Source organism: Teleopsis dalmanni, chromosome 1 (genome assembly GCF_002237135.1).
Source record: "Teleopsis dalmanni isolate 2A chromosome 1, ASM223713v2, whole genome shotgun sequence".
Taxonomy (NCBI): Eukaryota; Metazoa; Arthropoda; class Insecta; order Diptera; family Diopsidae; genus Teleopsis; species Teleopsis dalmanni.
In genome coordinates, this window is record NC_051846.1 from 180,542,782 (window position 1) to 180,559,821 (window position 17,040).

General features: G+C 27.8%; 2 protein-coding genes across 3 annotated transcripts; both read left to right on the top strand.

The window, feature by feature from the left end:
- The first annotated feature begins 112 nt into the window (after nucleotides 1-112).
- LOC119671482 (plasminogen receptor (KT)) lies at nucleotides 113-4,138 on the top strand. Of its 2 annotated transcripts, XM_038082133.1 has the most exons (6): nucleotides 113-245; nucleotides 308-458; nucleotides 531-896; nucleotides 1,927-1,987; nucleotides 2,064-2,304; nucleotides 3,879-4,138. In XM_038082133.1, the coding sequence occupies exons 1-6, from the start codon at nucleotides 125-127 to the stop codon at nucleotides 4,010-4,012; spliced, it is 1,074 nt and encodes a 357-aa protein (XP_037938061.1). In that variant the 5' UTR covers nucleotides 113-124; the 3' UTR covers nucleotides 4,013-4,138. The 2 variants fall into 2 exon arrangements, with proteins under 2 accessions (XP_037938061.1, XP_037938068.1); XM_038082140.1 differs by lacking the exons at nucleotides 113-245; nucleotides 308-458; nucleotides 531-896 and having other exon boundaries at nucleotides 1,907-1,987; nucleotides 3,879-4,012.
- A 3,087-nt stretch (nucleotides 4,139-7,225) lies between these two features.
- LOC119670489 (ubiquitin carboxyl-terminal hydrolase 7) lies at nucleotides 7,226-16,357 on the top strand. Its single transcript, XM_038080764.1, has 4 exons — nucleotides 7,226-7,427; nucleotides 7,554-8,829; nucleotides 9,044-10,444; nucleotides 14,986-16,357. The coding sequence occupies exons 2-4, from the start codon at nucleotides 7,651-7,653 to the stop codon at nucleotides 15,727-15,729; spliced, it is 3,324 nt and encodes a 1,107-aa protein (XP_037936692.1). The 5' UTR covers nucleotides 7,226-7,427; nucleotides 7,554-7,650; the 3' UTR covers nucleotides 15,730-16,357.
- The last annotated feature ends 683 nt before the right edge of the window (nucleotides 16,358-17,040 follow it).

Genomic DNA, 17,040 nt, shown 5'->3' on the forward strand with positions numbered 1-17,040 from the left:
GTGAATTGATTTATATTGATTCTTTATAATTTTGTATATAGACATATAAGCATGTAAATTATTTTCATTTGTTTTTTTTCAATAATATTAAAAAAATTTTTAAAAAACTTTTTATAATAAAACAATGTTTTCATTAATAGATATCTATGCTAAATTTAAGTACTTTTTTTTGGTAGTCAAAAAAACAATTCTTTCTATGTCGGAAAGTTATAAATACAAACACCTGAATAGATATTGTTTCTCATGTATTATAAAATAAAAACATGATTAATTTACAAAAATAAACTAATAAATTATTTAATTTTAGCACTTTATGATGAGGCGTCTAGCATTGAAAAGTTCATTTATTTTTTATCCATGTTAATGGTCGCGATCACCCTCCCATTCTCGATCCCTTTTTGCTTTAAGTACTTACAGGACTTTGAACGTGTAATAATATTTCGCCTTGGACGTATAAGGTATATAAATTTTAATAATGAACTCGATAAATATTCAATCATTTTTTTTTTTTTTTGGTTTGTTTTTTATAGTAAAGGCGTGGTACAGGGTCCTGGTATAGTTTTTACAATGCCTTGTATTGATAGATGTCATAAATTTGATATACGTATTACGAGCTTCAAAATATTGAATCAAGCGCTGCATACAAAGGATTCAAAATATATTGCTGTTGAAACGATCGTCTATTATAATATTAAAGACCCAATAAAATGTTTGCTCAACATTACAGATGCAAAAGCGCAAGTGAAAGCTTTGACAAGAACAAAAATTCATAACTCCATGGAATCAAAAAATTTATTAGAAATAACAAAAGATGTGGGTATAGTAGGAAAACAACTGATAGGTGACATTAATCAGACAACAACGGATTGGGGGATAAAATTGAATCTTATAGAAATGTAAGTAAATATGCAATATTTTATTATATTTAGAGCTACTTCTGATTTTAAAAATAGTTGTACAAATAGTTTTTACTTCATTTAAACAATGGTTTAGGTCTTTCTTTCTTCTATAGACCTTGCCGGATTTGTATTTGTTCAACACGTATGGCAAGGAGCTTGTAGTAGGGGATGGCAGGCTTGAAGTCAGTTATTTATATAAAATAATCTATTAAATAATTTCAGTTATTTAAAAGAAATGTTATAGTGTCAGGCAGTCATAATTCTTTAATAATGCATATGCATATGTACATCTATATTTCTTCGATTCATTTCTTAGCCTCTCAAGCAGCTTCTTGCCCTTGGGCACACGTTTAATTGATTACTTTTATGCTTTTTATTACTTTATCACAAAATGCTATGATAAAGCGGGCTTTTAACTATAATCTCAAGACTCAAGATGACTGCTTATAACAGTTGTTATTCCATCGTTTATTGTTTATCAATAGTGGCAATTATTTTTTCTCACAGTTCATAAAAAATTCTAATTTATTAAATTTAATAATTATTCCAAATATCAATAAAATATTTATGAGAAAGGTTACATAAGACATATTCAATGTAAAAAAAATAATAATTAAAAATGTTAATTAAAAATGATAATTATTAAATAATGATAATTAAAATGTGTCAACTTGCTATATTTAACAACTAACAGTTATATAAATAATTTATATATATATAGTATATAGATCTAAAGCTCAAAGTTTTTTAAGAAACAATTCATATCTTACTTACGGTAAAAATATTTACCAAATTAACTGTTCTACATCAAAGTATAACAGATTTGAAACGCGCAAACTCACAAAAACTATTAAACAATTAAGATTTTAGGTTTCTTTCAAAGGAATAAAATTGTATTTTTAATTAAAAATTGGTGCTAATTTACTCGTAGTTCTATAAAATATAAAAACCAATAAATATACGAATATTTAAATATTTTAATTAAATTATAAATTTTTTATGCAATAATGGGATCAAAAATATCCAGTAATGTGAATACATATTCTCAACACGACGACCCTTCTTACAGAAAATGTCAAGAACTTAAAGTGAGTTTTGTTTATTTTGTATATGTACATATATATTTTTATTTTATAAATTTAATATAATAAATTATATAATTAGATGGAGCGCTGGATACAAATGCACTACCAAATAAAAGAAAGAGAACAGGCTATGGAGCTAGCGAGAAAACGTGAACTATTTTTGTGGTTAAGTGGATTTTATATAACTTCAGCTTTTGGTGCTTTTATTTATTATCAACGCATAAGGAAACCTTTTGCTCTAATGCCATTAGTACCATTGACTTTCTTAATAGGATATTATTACGACATGAGTTACGGCAGCAAACCGCATCGTATACAAGGTATCATACCATATAAAAAATAATTCCTTTTTCTGTTTCTGTTTTTCTCGTACTTCTTTCCTGGTAAGAATTTATGAGTTAGTTAATTTACCATTAAAATTTATATTTATTTATAACCATATAATTATAAATTTAATTAATTTATAATTAGTTATAATTTTTTATAATTTTATTAAATTTTCTATTTCATATGATAAAATTACTATTGACTAGTTCCTTCCCGTTATAATATTTTATGAAGTAATATATCTTTTTAATTCTTCATATAGAATATAAACATAATTAGGACCTACTGGAATAAATGGGGCTACATTAATTTTTATCGCTTTATTCACAACAATTCTTTAATTATAATTAGTTATAATTTTTTATAATTTTGTTAAATTTTATATTTCTTATGATAAAATTACTATTGACTAGTTCCTTCTCGTTATAATATTTTATGAAGTAGTATCTTTTTAATTTTTCATAAAGAATTTAAAAAATTATTAGGACCTGGTGAAAAAAATGGGGCTACATTAATTTTTATCTCTTTATTCACAATAATTCTTTAATTATAATTAGTTATAATTTTTTATAATTTTATTAAATTTTCTATTTCATATGATAAAATTACTATTGTCTAGTTCCTTCCCGTTATAATATTTTATGAAGTAATATATCTTTTTAATTCTTCATAAAGAATTTAAAACATTATTATTACCTACTGGAATAAATGGGGCTACATTAATTTTTATCTCTTTATTCACAACAATTCTTTAATTATAATTAGTTATAATTTTTTATAATTTTATTAAATTTTCTATTTCATATGATAAAATTACTATTGACTAGTTCCTTCCCGTTACAATATTTTATGAAGTAATATCTTTTTAATTTTTCATAAAGAATTTAAAAAATTATTAGGACCTGGTGAAAAAAATGGGGCTACATTAATTTTTATCTCTTTATTCACAATAACTCTTTTTAATAATTTTATAGGATGATTTCTATATATTTTTACTAGAACCAGTCGTCTAACATTATCCTATAGCAAGTTTACTATTTTCTATGGAAGAATTACTAACATAGTGTGTGTTAATTTATGGTAAATTCGGCACCGTAAAAATTAATATTATAAATTATATATCTGATAGGTATACCATTAATATTCTGCTTAAAATTACAATTAAAAGATGGTTATTTTGTATAATAAAATTAGTATAGTAATATTACTAACATAGTGGTAACTTATGGCTATTCAATCTACTTTCGATCTGTCAAATTTTGTTCTCCAATCGAACATTGTTTACATATTTGTCAAATTATATAAAATAGCTGTTAAATTTAGGGCAACCTTGCTACTCTGGCAAAATATCTAGAGTGTTATAAATTAATCTCGAGTGTTATACATTTTGCCCTAGATTTACTAATCGAAATTGAAAATGCATTAACAGTGCATTAAAAGAATATATGTATAACGAAATAAACATATATAACGGAAGTTGGAAGAGTAATGAGTAGGAACTTTACCACTATTTTCATTAGAAAAAAAATCTTATTATATAGTAATAAAATTGTTTATTTATTTTTAGCTGAAGCCAATATGATTATGGAGCATGAAAGTGATCTTTTGCAATGGCCTGGTGGCCTTCCAACAGTTTCCAGCATTGACGAGGCACGCGTTGAAGTTGAAATGGAAAAAAGAATGCATCCACATCACACATAGATTACACAAAATAACACACAAATAACTGGATTGTATTATTCAAAATGCTCATTTTATCAATTATGACACTATTTTAGACAATACTTCTTTACTCCTAAATGCATATATATTTTAAGAAATCATATGATATATAATAAATAATAAATAATTGAAAATTGAAAATTTTAACTCAAAATATTTAATATTAAATTGTTCTTAAACGTAAAAAAGTGATGACATACTAGAGAGGAATATTTGTATTTTAATGAAATGAACATTCGTCCTTGTCCTTAATAATTGTATGTAGTTTGTAATCATTATATAATTAATATTGGTGTTTTTCATATAAATCAAATAATCACAAAAAAAAAAAAAAGATTTCACATAAAAAAATCAAAATTAAGACTTTTAAAATTAAGAATTAAACTTTTAAAATTATATTAAAAATATTTAAATGTTGAATAATTGGAATTTTAAATTGTTTTTTTTTTTCTACTATTTATATAAAGACTTCACCTACTTTATAAAATTTGTTAATTTCTAAATAAATATTAATGTATATATAAAATTATTTTAAAATATTTTCTTAATAAAATAATATGCAATACATCTGAAAGTAAAGAGGTTCAGTTCGTGTGGGACAAGTTTATTTGTACGGACAATTTGGACCTACTGCCATCATTCTAATTAAATTATTTTATATAAATTGTTAATTAAATATTTTATAACATACATAGCCTAATATTATTATGAGAAATAAAAAAATTATTATTTTTTATTATATTAAATTAAACAACTTGACACGAATAAAGAAGCAAAATATTGATGTAGGTTAAAATTAGGTTAATGTATAATCAACTCACTTAGATCCAATAGTCTTCTTTTGTCATACTACTACTTAATATATGGCCTGTATTATGGACCAATTTTGGTTTGTCTAAAAAAACTTAAGATATTTTTAATATAAGAGATGGACACTTCTCTGAATGAATTAAACACATAATTGTCTAAGAAGTTTATTCCGCTCTGTCTAGAACTGTCCAGTTGCAGATAGAATGTTGACCACTAATCGACATCTTTACAACTTTTACAATATTTATGAGAGAAAATTGCCAGCCTAAAAACTTATCTACCAAATAGACAATGCAGTTGTGTAGCCAGGATTGTGCCCTGAGAGAACTAGACAGAATATACCAAAAAATATAAAAAATATATTTTTATCGAAGTTTTTTTACATTCGACTACTTTATTATAATACGAGTTATTATCTACCAAATAGACAATGCAATTGTGTAGCCAGGACTGTGCCATGGGTTAGGTTAGGTTAGTTTAAAGTGGCGGACTTGTGTACCAAGAAAGCCCAGTCGAGCTTAAATAATGGCCCGTTGTAGTACCACAGGAATAGCGTTGGTTCGTACATAGACAAGGTGATTAGTGTACGACCGACGACCGACGAGAAGTTCCATGGGAGAAGTAGACAGAATATACCAAAATTTATAAAACATATGTTTTTGTCGAAGTTTTTTTACAGTTCACTACTTTAATTATAATAAGAGTTAGGGGATTATGCCAAGAAATTATATACTAGAAAATAAATTTTCTCAAAGTTATATAGCAGTTTACTAAATTAGTTTTAATAAGATTAAGTTGATTCTTATTAGAAAATTCAATATTTCTGGGCATAACACTTGGAAATCTAAACATTTTAACAGAGTAATAAATTAATGGTGGTGGCAAAACTTACTCGTTACTAACTGAGCGTTTACACTGGCTAGACGTTAGTACGATTTTTATGTTCGAATACAAATACGTATTATTTTCGAATAATGTTTGCAAAGAAAATTTTTTATGTGTTAGTGAAAACGTGAGACTGTGTTTAAAAATCTTGTCATAAGCCGTACCAGTGTAGAGGCAGAATTAAAATTATATATTAATTATTTTGTGACCAAATGAATTTAATAAGTGCTTTTTTCAAGCTAAATGATTAAATTTTTTTTAAAGTTAAATAAAAATTAAGAAAAAGAAGTCACAATTTATTTTACATTAATTTTTATTTGATCGATATTTATATTTTAGTCTAAAGTCATCATCTGTAAAGTAAACATTATATGGAAATACTAATTATTTATTATAATTATCCAATATATATCAATAAGTTGAGTGATAAATTAATATAAGGATTAAATTTATGCAATATATATGTATACGAAGTTAATGTAGCATTTACGAGTTTTCGTGAAAGCCCTTATTACGTTTCACTGTATTAGTTTTGTACGCGTATACCGATTTCTTGCGTATTACTGGTAAAGTTTATTCAAATTAAATTGGTGAATACCATTAACTTCATAAAGAACAAAACAACACATATTTTAAATAAATTATATTTTTTTATAAAATGTGATACAAGAAATTGTTTAGTTAAGAGGAGAAAATATTTTAATAGGTTAATGACAGCAGTAGAACTTGATTTAACAGATTATTTTATCATAACAATTTCATTATAACATATATAATTTTAAGGTGATTTAACTTTGCATTTAAAGTAAAAGAAGACTGACTACAGGAATGATCTTGTGTCATATATAATTTTAAAATAAACAGAAACACATAATTATTAAAAGTGTTAAATTAGGAATAGTAAAATTAATATTATAAATAAATAATATATAAACAATAAATTATATATAAGCAAATAATTATGGCTACACCTATGCGCAATTTCATATACAAACCGAAAAATAATAGATGAAGTGAATCAAAGAATATATATTCTATACCATTGATACTCTTTGACAGGAGTCAGTTTGTCTTCTTTGCTAAATGCTTATTAAACGCAGCAAACATAGTTGTAGCATGCTAGAAAATTAAAGCATATTGTGATAATTATGCTGCACACAGTAGCACATGAAACAAATGTTTTTAATTTAATAACATAAAAGAATATAACGTTCCTTTAGACAATTGTATCCAATAGGTTTTATAAATAATACAAGTAAATTACATAAAAAGTAATAAGCAATCGCATGTGTATATGTCAAACAATATCCATGAACAGATATCAAATCCAGGTGGCGCTCATAGTCAGCAAGAATGACAGATGGCGTGTGTGTGCAGTCGAGAATTTTAGTTTTCTTTTATATTTCGCAAAAAATGTGAAAACATAATTGTGAAGAAGTATATATAAATATAATAAAATATTTATTATTAAAAGTATGCCAGTTAAATTGGCTTAAATAAATAAATTTAAATTCAACGTAATATAATATATTTTTTATCGGAACTATCGTGAAAACTACGATTTTGCAAATTTGCATTTTGCTGTGTTCTGTCATCGCCTTAAATCGTTTTATTGTTGTTGTTGTCGGAAAATAAAAGCTGGTTGCAGAATAAGGAAGTACAAAAGTTAAAATTTCGAAAATACAAATAAAATTGACAGGTAAGAAATAAAAGAACAAAGGATAATCATAATTTGTAAAAATATTAATATATATAAACAAATTCCGCGTAATAATGAAAGAATCGAAAATAATTCGTATTATACCTTATGCATGTTTTCATATAGGTAACTGCAGCAATATAGAATATAATTATCAGAATTGGTGGAAATAAAGAGAGCCGAGCCCAGTGCTATTTATTTTACAAGATAATTTTTGCTGAAAATGGAAATAGAGCCAGAGCAATCGATCGAAGCAATGGATACACAAGAAATTGAAATAATTACAAGTGACTTACAGCATCAGCAGAACTTAAATAAACTGCACACTAACCAACATCTTCACCTAGAAAATGGTAATACGCTGCCGCGGCAATTACTTGCTGATAACAGTTCCTCATATTCAAACGAGCAGGAAATGACATCCGTTGACGATTCGAAGGATGATCAGTTTAGATCGGAAGCAATATTTTCATATGTTGTTGAGGATGTAACTCATTTAAAGCAACAGCAGCAATTATCACCCGCAGTATTTGTGCGTATGCTACCGTGGAAAATAATGGTGATGCCTAATGAGCGTGCGCTAGGATTTTTCCTGCAATGTAATGGAGAAAATGAGTCACCTGCATGGTCATGTAATGCTAATGCCGAACTTCGCCTTAAATGCCACAAGCCAGATGCACCTCCATTCACTCGAGCCCGTATAAAACATTTGTTCTATTCAAAAGAGAATGATTATGGTTACTCAAATTTTATAACGTGGCAAGAATTGCAGGATCCAGAAAAATGTTATATACACAATGATTCCATAACGTTAGAGGTGCATGTGGTCGCTGATGCGCCGCATGGAGTGCTGTGGGACTCTAAAAAGCATACTGGCTATGTAGGTCTGAAAAATCAGGGTGCTACCTGTTATATGAATTCATTATTACAAACATTGTATTTTACGAACCAATTGCGGAAAGCAGTATATAAAATACCTACAGAAGCTGATGACAGCTCCAAATCGGTAGGTTTATCGTTGCAAAGGGTGTTTAACGAACTGCAATTTGGTGACCGTCCAGTGGGAACAAAGAAACTAACTAAATCCTTTGGATGGGAAACTCTAGATTCATTTATGCAACATGATGTGCAAGAATTTTTAAGGGTCTTACTTGATAAACTAGAATCTAAAATGAAAGGAACATGCTTAGAAGGCACAATTCCCGGTCTTTTCGAAGGTAAAATGTCATCATACATAAAATGCAAGAACGTTGACTATAACAGTACACGATACGAAACATTTTACGATATACAACTAAATATTAAAGATAAAAAGAATATATTCGACTCGTTTCAAGATTATATAGCTTCCGAAAACCTCGATGGAGATAACAAATATGATGCCGGAGTTCATGGCCTTCAGGTTGGTATCATAAAGTACAATAAAATTATTTTCAACCAGTTCTGTTCTGTTCTGTTTTTTTAATAAAATTATTGTTAATTCTTGAATTTATTAAATTACATAAAAAAATTGTTTAATTATAAAAAGTTCACTTATAGTTTTCTTATATTACTTTTATGAATTCGTTGTAGAATCAAATCAATTAATCTCTAAAACATTCTTCTCTTGTTTTTAGGAGGCTAGTAAGGGTGTCATCTTTACTGCATTCCCCCCAGTGTTACATTTGCATTTAATGCGTTTCCAATACGACCCCATAACAGATAGCTCAATTAAATATAATGATCGATTTGAATTTTATGAACAAATAAATCTTGATCAGTTTCTGTTGGAGAAAGAAAAAACACCTGCCGATTATGTTTTACATGCTGTACTGGTACACTCAGGGGATAATCATGGCGGACATTATGTAGTATTTATAAATCCAAAAGCGGATGGTAAATGGTTTAAATTTGATGACGATGTTGTTTCGAGTTGTAGTAAAACTGAAGCGATCGAACAGAATTATGGCGGAATGGACGATGAAATATCATTTCACGCTAAATGCAGTAACGCTTATATGTTAGTCTATATACGTTTATCCGAACTAAGTCGTGTTCTTGCCGATATTACGGAACAGGATATTCCATCTGAATTAACCGAACGGCTTGATGTAGAGAAACGCATAGAAATGGCTAGACGAAAAGATCGTAGTGAAGCGAATTTCTATATAACAATTAATATTATAACCGAAGATATTTTCGAATTACATCAGAAACAAAAGCTCTTTGATTCAGAGAAGGTACTACACCGCGTTATTAAAGTGAAACAAACATCAACAGTGGATGAAATGATGGATATTATATCCAAAACATATTGTACACCAAAAGAACGAATGCGTATCTGGACTTTATGTACGCCGCAAACTCAAAAAATTTTATTTTTTGATTTAGAGCATGATAGTAATCGTGCACTTGAAGCTATTACAACACCTCAAAAACCATGGTCTATATTTCTTCAAATTGCGCCGCCAGATGTACCTTTAACCATGTCACCAAGTTTTGATGCAAAGAAGGATGTATTTATGTTTATTAAATTTTATGATGCACCAAATAAGCGTTTAAATTACATCGGTTGCTCACAACAACCATTAACTAAACGTCTTTGCGATATTGTGTTGGAAGTAAATGCCACCCTTGGCTTTGATCTTGACACAGAGCTAAGAGTTTACGACGAATGTTCTGAAAAAAAAATAATCAATCTGAAAGAGCCACTGGAAAGCATACTGTATTTGTTAGCCGATAGCTTACAGGGTTACATACTTATATTTGAAAAGGATCACATTGATACGAAATTAGAGTTACCAACAGTACAGGATTACTTTTTAGACTTAGTGTATCGTATAGAAGTCACCTTTTGTGATAAATGTAATCCAAATGAACCGGAAATAGTTCTTGAATTATCAAATAGAAACACTTATGATCAAATGGTACAAGCAGTATCTGAACGACTTAATACAGATCCTAACAAAATTCAATTCTTCACGTGTGTTAGTAGCTTCAAAGATTCACCCGGAAATGCGATTCCGTACTCATTTAAAGTAAGTTCATTAATTTACTATTCTTATTATGAAAGATATATACAATATCATTTTTTTACTTCTTATATAAGTTTTGCTTACGTGTCAATTATGTTAATTATCTATTCCAGGCTTTATCACAAATAATGTATATTTTTTCAATTGTTTTTTTTGTTTTTTTAAATAAGTAGTTATATAACAGTTCAATATCAAATGTATGCACATATAATAGATAGTGTTGCAGTACAATTTAAGTGGGCATGAAATTAACATCTTGCGAATTTTTAATAATCTTTAATTTTTTGAAGTTAATTATGCCGAAAGAAAATGTATTACTAATAGATGGAGTTTTAAATAATAGTGAATCTTGTTCTTCCTAACTATTTGAGAATTATAGTTCACCAAATTGTGATGCAAGTCCTAGTCAAACGTATATTATGTTATAATATCAAATATAATTACGATAATTAGCTGTCATTCTCTTCCTCCATCATATGGTTATATTTGATTAGGAAAAATTAGGAAAAAATTTTTGAATTGTTAAGTTGGGGAAACAATTTTCTACTAAATAAACTAAATTTTAATCGTTATTATTGATAAGCAATACTGAAACGGCCATTTATGGTACTTCAATGATAAGGTAGAAACATATGTTTCGGTAATAACGAACGTACATCTACATAATAGACGAAATAACTTAATGTTTTCTAGTGACCAGGTAATGACAAGTAAAGTTCTTCGTTTCAGTCAATAATTTTTTTTACTCTCTTCACTGTGAGAAATCTTAATACTTAATTCAGATTTTGGTATTTGTTTTTATCATAAAGAGGCAAAAGTTATTGCTCACTTCTATCGATAAAACTTGGATAGTGTTATTTTTCTTGTTTGTACTTTATTGGTCAGGCGGTTCTGTTTGATCATAGATGAAGAACAAGATTTGTTTTTCCAGTTTTATTGCGTCTTTCTTTTTTATGTCTAACAAAAGTGTATTAGCTGCGTTGTGTATTTCACTTTATAACACTGTGAGAAAAGGACGTATAGCAATATGTGTTTGAAGTAGAAAGGCAAAACTAGTGATACGGTATTATATAACAGTAGGAGAATGTTATATACGCATACTTACTGTTATCATTTAGTTTATATTGTAAAAGATTATTTTAATCTCCTGTCGGAACCGTATTTACTAGCAATGAACATAAATGGTCTATAACTAGATCTTCTAATCACTAGGCGTTGCTTTCAAATTTCGGGTTTTGCATTTTAAATATTTCGGTGAGTTCCATTTTAAATATTAAATCAACAAATTAAACTAATAATCTTTAAATATAATAGCTTTCAATTTATAGATTTCAACTCAATGCAGGTTTTATACAGATATTTAGAAAGAAATATAATTCCATGGAATCAACATTATTGTTATAAACCAACTGAATATATTATACAGCAAGTATAAATGCGTTTATATCTAATATGTTTGAGTTAATATATTAGGTTTTATTAAAAAATTGAGTAATATTTAGTTTTTAAAAGTTGATTATGATGAAAGAAAACTGTTTTACTTATAGAATCATTTTTGAATAGTAGTGTATCTTGTTCTTACCTATTTGAGTATTATAGTTCACTAAACTAGAACGCAACTACTAATCAAATGTATCTTATGCTACAATATCAAATATATAAGTACGATAAATATATAATAACATAATTTGGACATTATTTTCCTCTATATTGTTTCTTGATCTATATGTTGTTATTTTTGATGAGGTGTTTTTTTTTTCAGCTAGTTTATATTTTGTAATGCTCTTTCAGACAAAGTAAACTCTGTATATATATAATAACGTCATATTAATTGGTTAAGGTTAAGCTTGGACAGACATTATAAGTTTTCTATGGAACTCTTACTTTTACACCTTCTCAGATTTATTACAAATGCTAAAAACATTAAAATAAGTTATTTCCTTTACTATATTGCCTACTTTATACTCTGTAGTTATTGGTACTCTGTGCTCATTTACGCTCCAAATAATAAGTGACTATGTTTTACATTGTCCTATTTTAGAATTCTCAATTAATGGTGTTTCATTAATTTGCGACAGTTTAAGTAGTGATATTTCTGTTATTACTTTAGAAAGTAATAAAGTTAGAGTTTAAAACCATCTAAAACCTTTAACAAAGCTGAAAATACTCTCATAAGGTGGTCCTGCAACTGATTAAGATTCTAACATATTCAAGCGCATCTCCAGATCATTGACAAAGCTGATGTGAAGTACTTTTTTTGTCCTTACACTAACGATTATCTAGCCAAAAAGTGATCCAACTACAAACTCACAATAAGCGACATCCCAATAAAATGGCTTAAGATCTTTTCTTATATTAAACGACAGATCACATTACTTACACAGATGTATCTGCATATCGTTGAAAGAATATGTTTTTATGAAGCTCGTAATATGTCCGGATTTTTAAGATAACTTCCCGAGGAACTATGTTTGGCAGATTTCTCTGTAATTGGCTGGAATATCCGTTTCACTAAGAATCCACCAAAAAGTAGTCAAAGCGAAAATATATTTTATTCTCTGATTTTGAAATATATGTATTCTCTTTTGTTTTTCGTAACAACAATTAGTATCCGTACTAGTTTTTTGTTCTTGAGTACTGTGTTCAAATAGTTTTTTCCTCCCTAAATTTAAATAATACTGTTATATCGACAATTATATATACTTTCACAAATATATATAATTGTGTGTATAACATTACATAATTGTTATTATGTGTTGTTGCTGCTACGTGTGCGGAGTGAGAGTTAGTAAAACTTCACCACCACAAAGAGTACAATTAGTTTCAATAATATTTTCTCCGAACGAAGTACAAGCTAATTGTTAGATAATTACATTACAACAAAGCACTAATTAGAGAAGTAATTTATGTCAACATACAGTTCATGGGCGAAATTATTTACTTATTTATTAACATCAATTTTAACATAAATATGAATTGACTTTACACACGTAGTCAAGGAAGAGGCCTGATTGGCTTAATCCTCCTTCGAATTCAATCAATGAGTTATATGCGCACAAATATGATGCCAATCAAATATTGTTGTTTGTAGTAAACATTGAATATATATATATATATATATATATATATCGATGTAAAAGCATATCAACGATTAAGATTCATTACAGTTTTGTTTTTATAATATTTATTAATCATCCTAATACGTTTCAACAGTGTATCGTCCATAACAAGGTCAAACAACATTTCTGTCTAGACAAACCTAGACAACTCGTTGAGAGAAGTCCAATATTTTTGAACTATAAAGAGAGCAGTAAGAACGCCTACCGGAGTTTTATTGCAACTGTGCTTTCCGAGAAAATTGCTGTATTCATATAAGACTTCGTGGGATTCTCAACTTCGTATATACTATATTGCCATTACCTCTGCATAAAAGACGCTGCAATGGACTGCTTTAGGAATTTAGAGTCGGCAAGAGTACGTTCCAAAAAAGGGCTTGGGTGGTATGAAGGAGTTCGGTGTTCCCACATTCACAAGCTTGTCATCTAATTCGTTACAGTCGACTTCCTTAAGACCAGGTATCCAAACTATTGGATACGCCAATTCTAATTTAAATTTGGTGATATAAGTTTGGAACGATTTTGGATTGTTTTGTTGATCGTTTTATAGCACAAATTTTAATGATAATGATTACTACCTAAAAAACTAGAAAAAAATCTGTGTTTATGGACGCTAGCATCACTTTGTCAGTTTTTAAGTTTTGATCCATCACTGAACCAAACAAACATGATTGGTGGCTGTGTAAACCCCTTATTTCTCTATTCGCTGCTTTTAGAAAAAATCGTTTTAAAGTTACAGGAAGTTGCCTCCACGTAGGATATCTTAAAAAATGAAAGGCTAGCTTGAGTTCACCCTCCATGTAGAAAAGGATATTGAGAAAACGAAAAGTTATTGCTTCTTTCTGTATTATAGAGCTATTAGTAGTATAGTTCCGCCTCCATGTCGATTCTGGTGCACATTTTCAGTGGACAGTGGACAAAATACTTTAGCAATGGCAGTTTCTAAACATTTAGGCATTTATTTGTTGGGCTTATGGCTACATTGAAACAGCTCCACAAGTAATAATATGAATATTAAACCATCAACATGGTTTTTTATGATCAAAAGGTTAGTTTAGAGTTTATTCCCCACGTTTTACCGTAGATACGTTGATAGGCCATAAACAAAGCCATTATATTTATTGGCCATTTATATTTAATCATTATTTCCAGCCGTTTATCAAAAATATCCAGCTCCGTAATATGCTGATTGCATGTAATGTAATATATTCAGGCGAAATTTTAATTCTAGCTCTAAATTATTGTGATTATTATTACATTGAGATTATTATATTGATTTTTAACGTCCGTTTTGACGAAAGAAACTAAATTATTAATATAAACTATTGTTTGTAGTAGAGAAGATTATTACATATCATTTTTATATAATTATTATTATGTTATTTTATAAATTAATAAAAAATTAATTTTTTTTTGTTTTTTTTGCAGGGAACTGTCAAAGAATTAATTAATTACGGTAATAAGGGAACATCAAAAAAGATTTATTATCAAAGACTGTCGCTCAGCATTCATGAACTCGACAATAAAAAGCAATTTAAATGTGTTTGGGTTTCGAACGATTTAAAAGATGAGAAGGAACTGGTTCTATATCCCAACAAAAATGAAAACGTTAAAGGATTACTTGAGGAAGCTGCCAAGAAAATACAATTTTCAGAAAATAGTCGAAGGAAATTGAGACTACTAAAAGTTAGCAATCATAAAATTGTTACAGTTTTTAAGGAAGATGTTTCGCTTGAGTCGTTACAAAAACCAAATGAATCAATGACCACCCAAAATACGCAGAAAACTTTCCGTATTGAAGAAGTACCTGCCGAAGATTTACAATTGGCCGAAAACGAAATGTTAATACCAGTGTCACATTTTAGCAAAGAACTATATAATGCATTCGGAGTGCCATTTTTAATAAAAGCTAAAAATGGAGAAACCTACGGTACTCTCAAGCAACGCATACAAAAACGTCTCAATGTTACCGACAAGGAATGGGAGACATACAAATTTACACTCATTTCTATGGGTCATACGGTAGAAATAAACGATAACTCACCTGTAGAGTTAAGCGAATTTAGATCATGGACACATGCTAGCTCTTGTATTGGGTTGGATCACATAAATAAGTCACGAAAGCGTACATCGTTGAATTTTTCCGAAAAGGCAATTAAAATTTACAATTAGAGCAAATAAATATACGCATTGTGATTCAAACTGATTTGCAAGAAAGCTTTATAGTGCAAAACAAACAACTGCATAATAGCTACGAATATCTAAAGAACTTGCAATTCCAAAACCGCAAAAATTTTAAGTAAACAATAAACGTTTTATCAAAAATTTAACAACTTATATATATAAAATATTATAACGTGAAAGCTTTCAATTTAATGCAGTTTTATTTTAAACATTATGCGAGATGATGGTGTAAAAGAATTAACAATTTGTGTATCACATTAGTTAGCTCCATTGCAAGTTAAACAAATTTTATTTTAAATAAAATGCAAATTGCATGTTGGAACAAAATCAAGCGGATGCAAAAATAAATTATGAAGAATACATATTAAGATTTAAAATTTAAAACTTATACAAAAATTAATTATTACTAGATCTTTAAACATAACATAGAACCAACCAATATCAGTAACCCAGAAATGTTTGAAGGGGTTTGTTCTCTTTCACACTGTGTTCGCCTATCTCTCTCTCTCTCTTTCTCTCTTTTTGTGTTTCTGTCTATTTATATTTATATTTATATTTTAGTAACGCAAAACTCAAAGGTATATAAAGGTACTTTTTATTAATTAATTATAAATTATATATTTTTTAAATTCGCCGTTGAAATGTTTTCCTTTTTTTAAATGAATTTTATTGCATTGTTTTATAATTTAAAATTTATTCAAAATTCTATACATTTACATTTTCATTAATTTATCAATATAATACACACATATATCTAATGAATTATTATTGTTTCTATGTTATTTTATTTTTTATAAGAGAAACAAAATTTGCTTAAATTTGTAAATAAATCTAGTGACAAATTCTAAAAACAAAAACAAAAAACATGTTATTTATTCACCCCTTGCCCCTTTTTTAATAAACAAGAGCGTTATCAAGAAAAATATAAATAAGTGAATAATATAAAGATATAACAAATAATTTCATAATATAATAAATACTAAATATGAGCATTTTGTTGTTATAAAACCATATTGAGTTTATAATCTTTTAACTTTGTTTTACATTTTGATTTTATCCTTATTAATAAATTAAGAAAAGTTAATTAAATTACAAAAAGAAAACGTTTATAAATTACAAAATTACTTTATTGTGTGAAGGAGGATTATAAAGGCAAAAAATAAAAATAAAACATAAAAGCAAGAGTTTTATTAAATAATATTTCAATATATAAAAATATCTTAAAATTAGTATAGAACAAATGCTTGTAAAATTTATTTGAAAAATCAAAGTCCGTCTGTTATTAAAATATTATCTATA

Bases quoted from the DNA above. Each gene is read 5' to 3' on its own strand.
- LOC119670489 (XM_038080764.1), top strand. From the start codon at position 7,651: ATGGAAATAGAGCCAGAGCAATCGATCGAAGCAATGGATACACAAGAA. The intron at 8,830-9,043 runs GTTGGTATCATA...TCTTGTTTTTAG, and splicing joins CCGGAGTTCATGGCCTTCAG to GAGGCTAGTAAGGGTGTCAT. The intron at 10,445-14,985 runs GTAAGTTCATTA...TTTTTTTTGCAG, and splicing joins CGATTCCGTACTCATTTAAA to GGAACTGTCAAAGAATTAAT.
- LOC119671482 (XM_038082133.1), top strand. From the start codon at position 125: ATGTTTTCATTAATAGATATCTATGCTAAATTTAAGTACTTTTTTTTG. The intron at 897-1,926 runs GTAAGTAAATAT...AAAAATATCCAG, and splicing joins AAATTGAATCTTATAGAAAT to TAATGTGAATACATATTCTC. The intron at 2,305-3,878 runs GTATCATACCAT...ATTTATTTTTAG, and splicing joins CAAACCGCATCGTATACAAG to CTGAAGCCAATATGATTATG.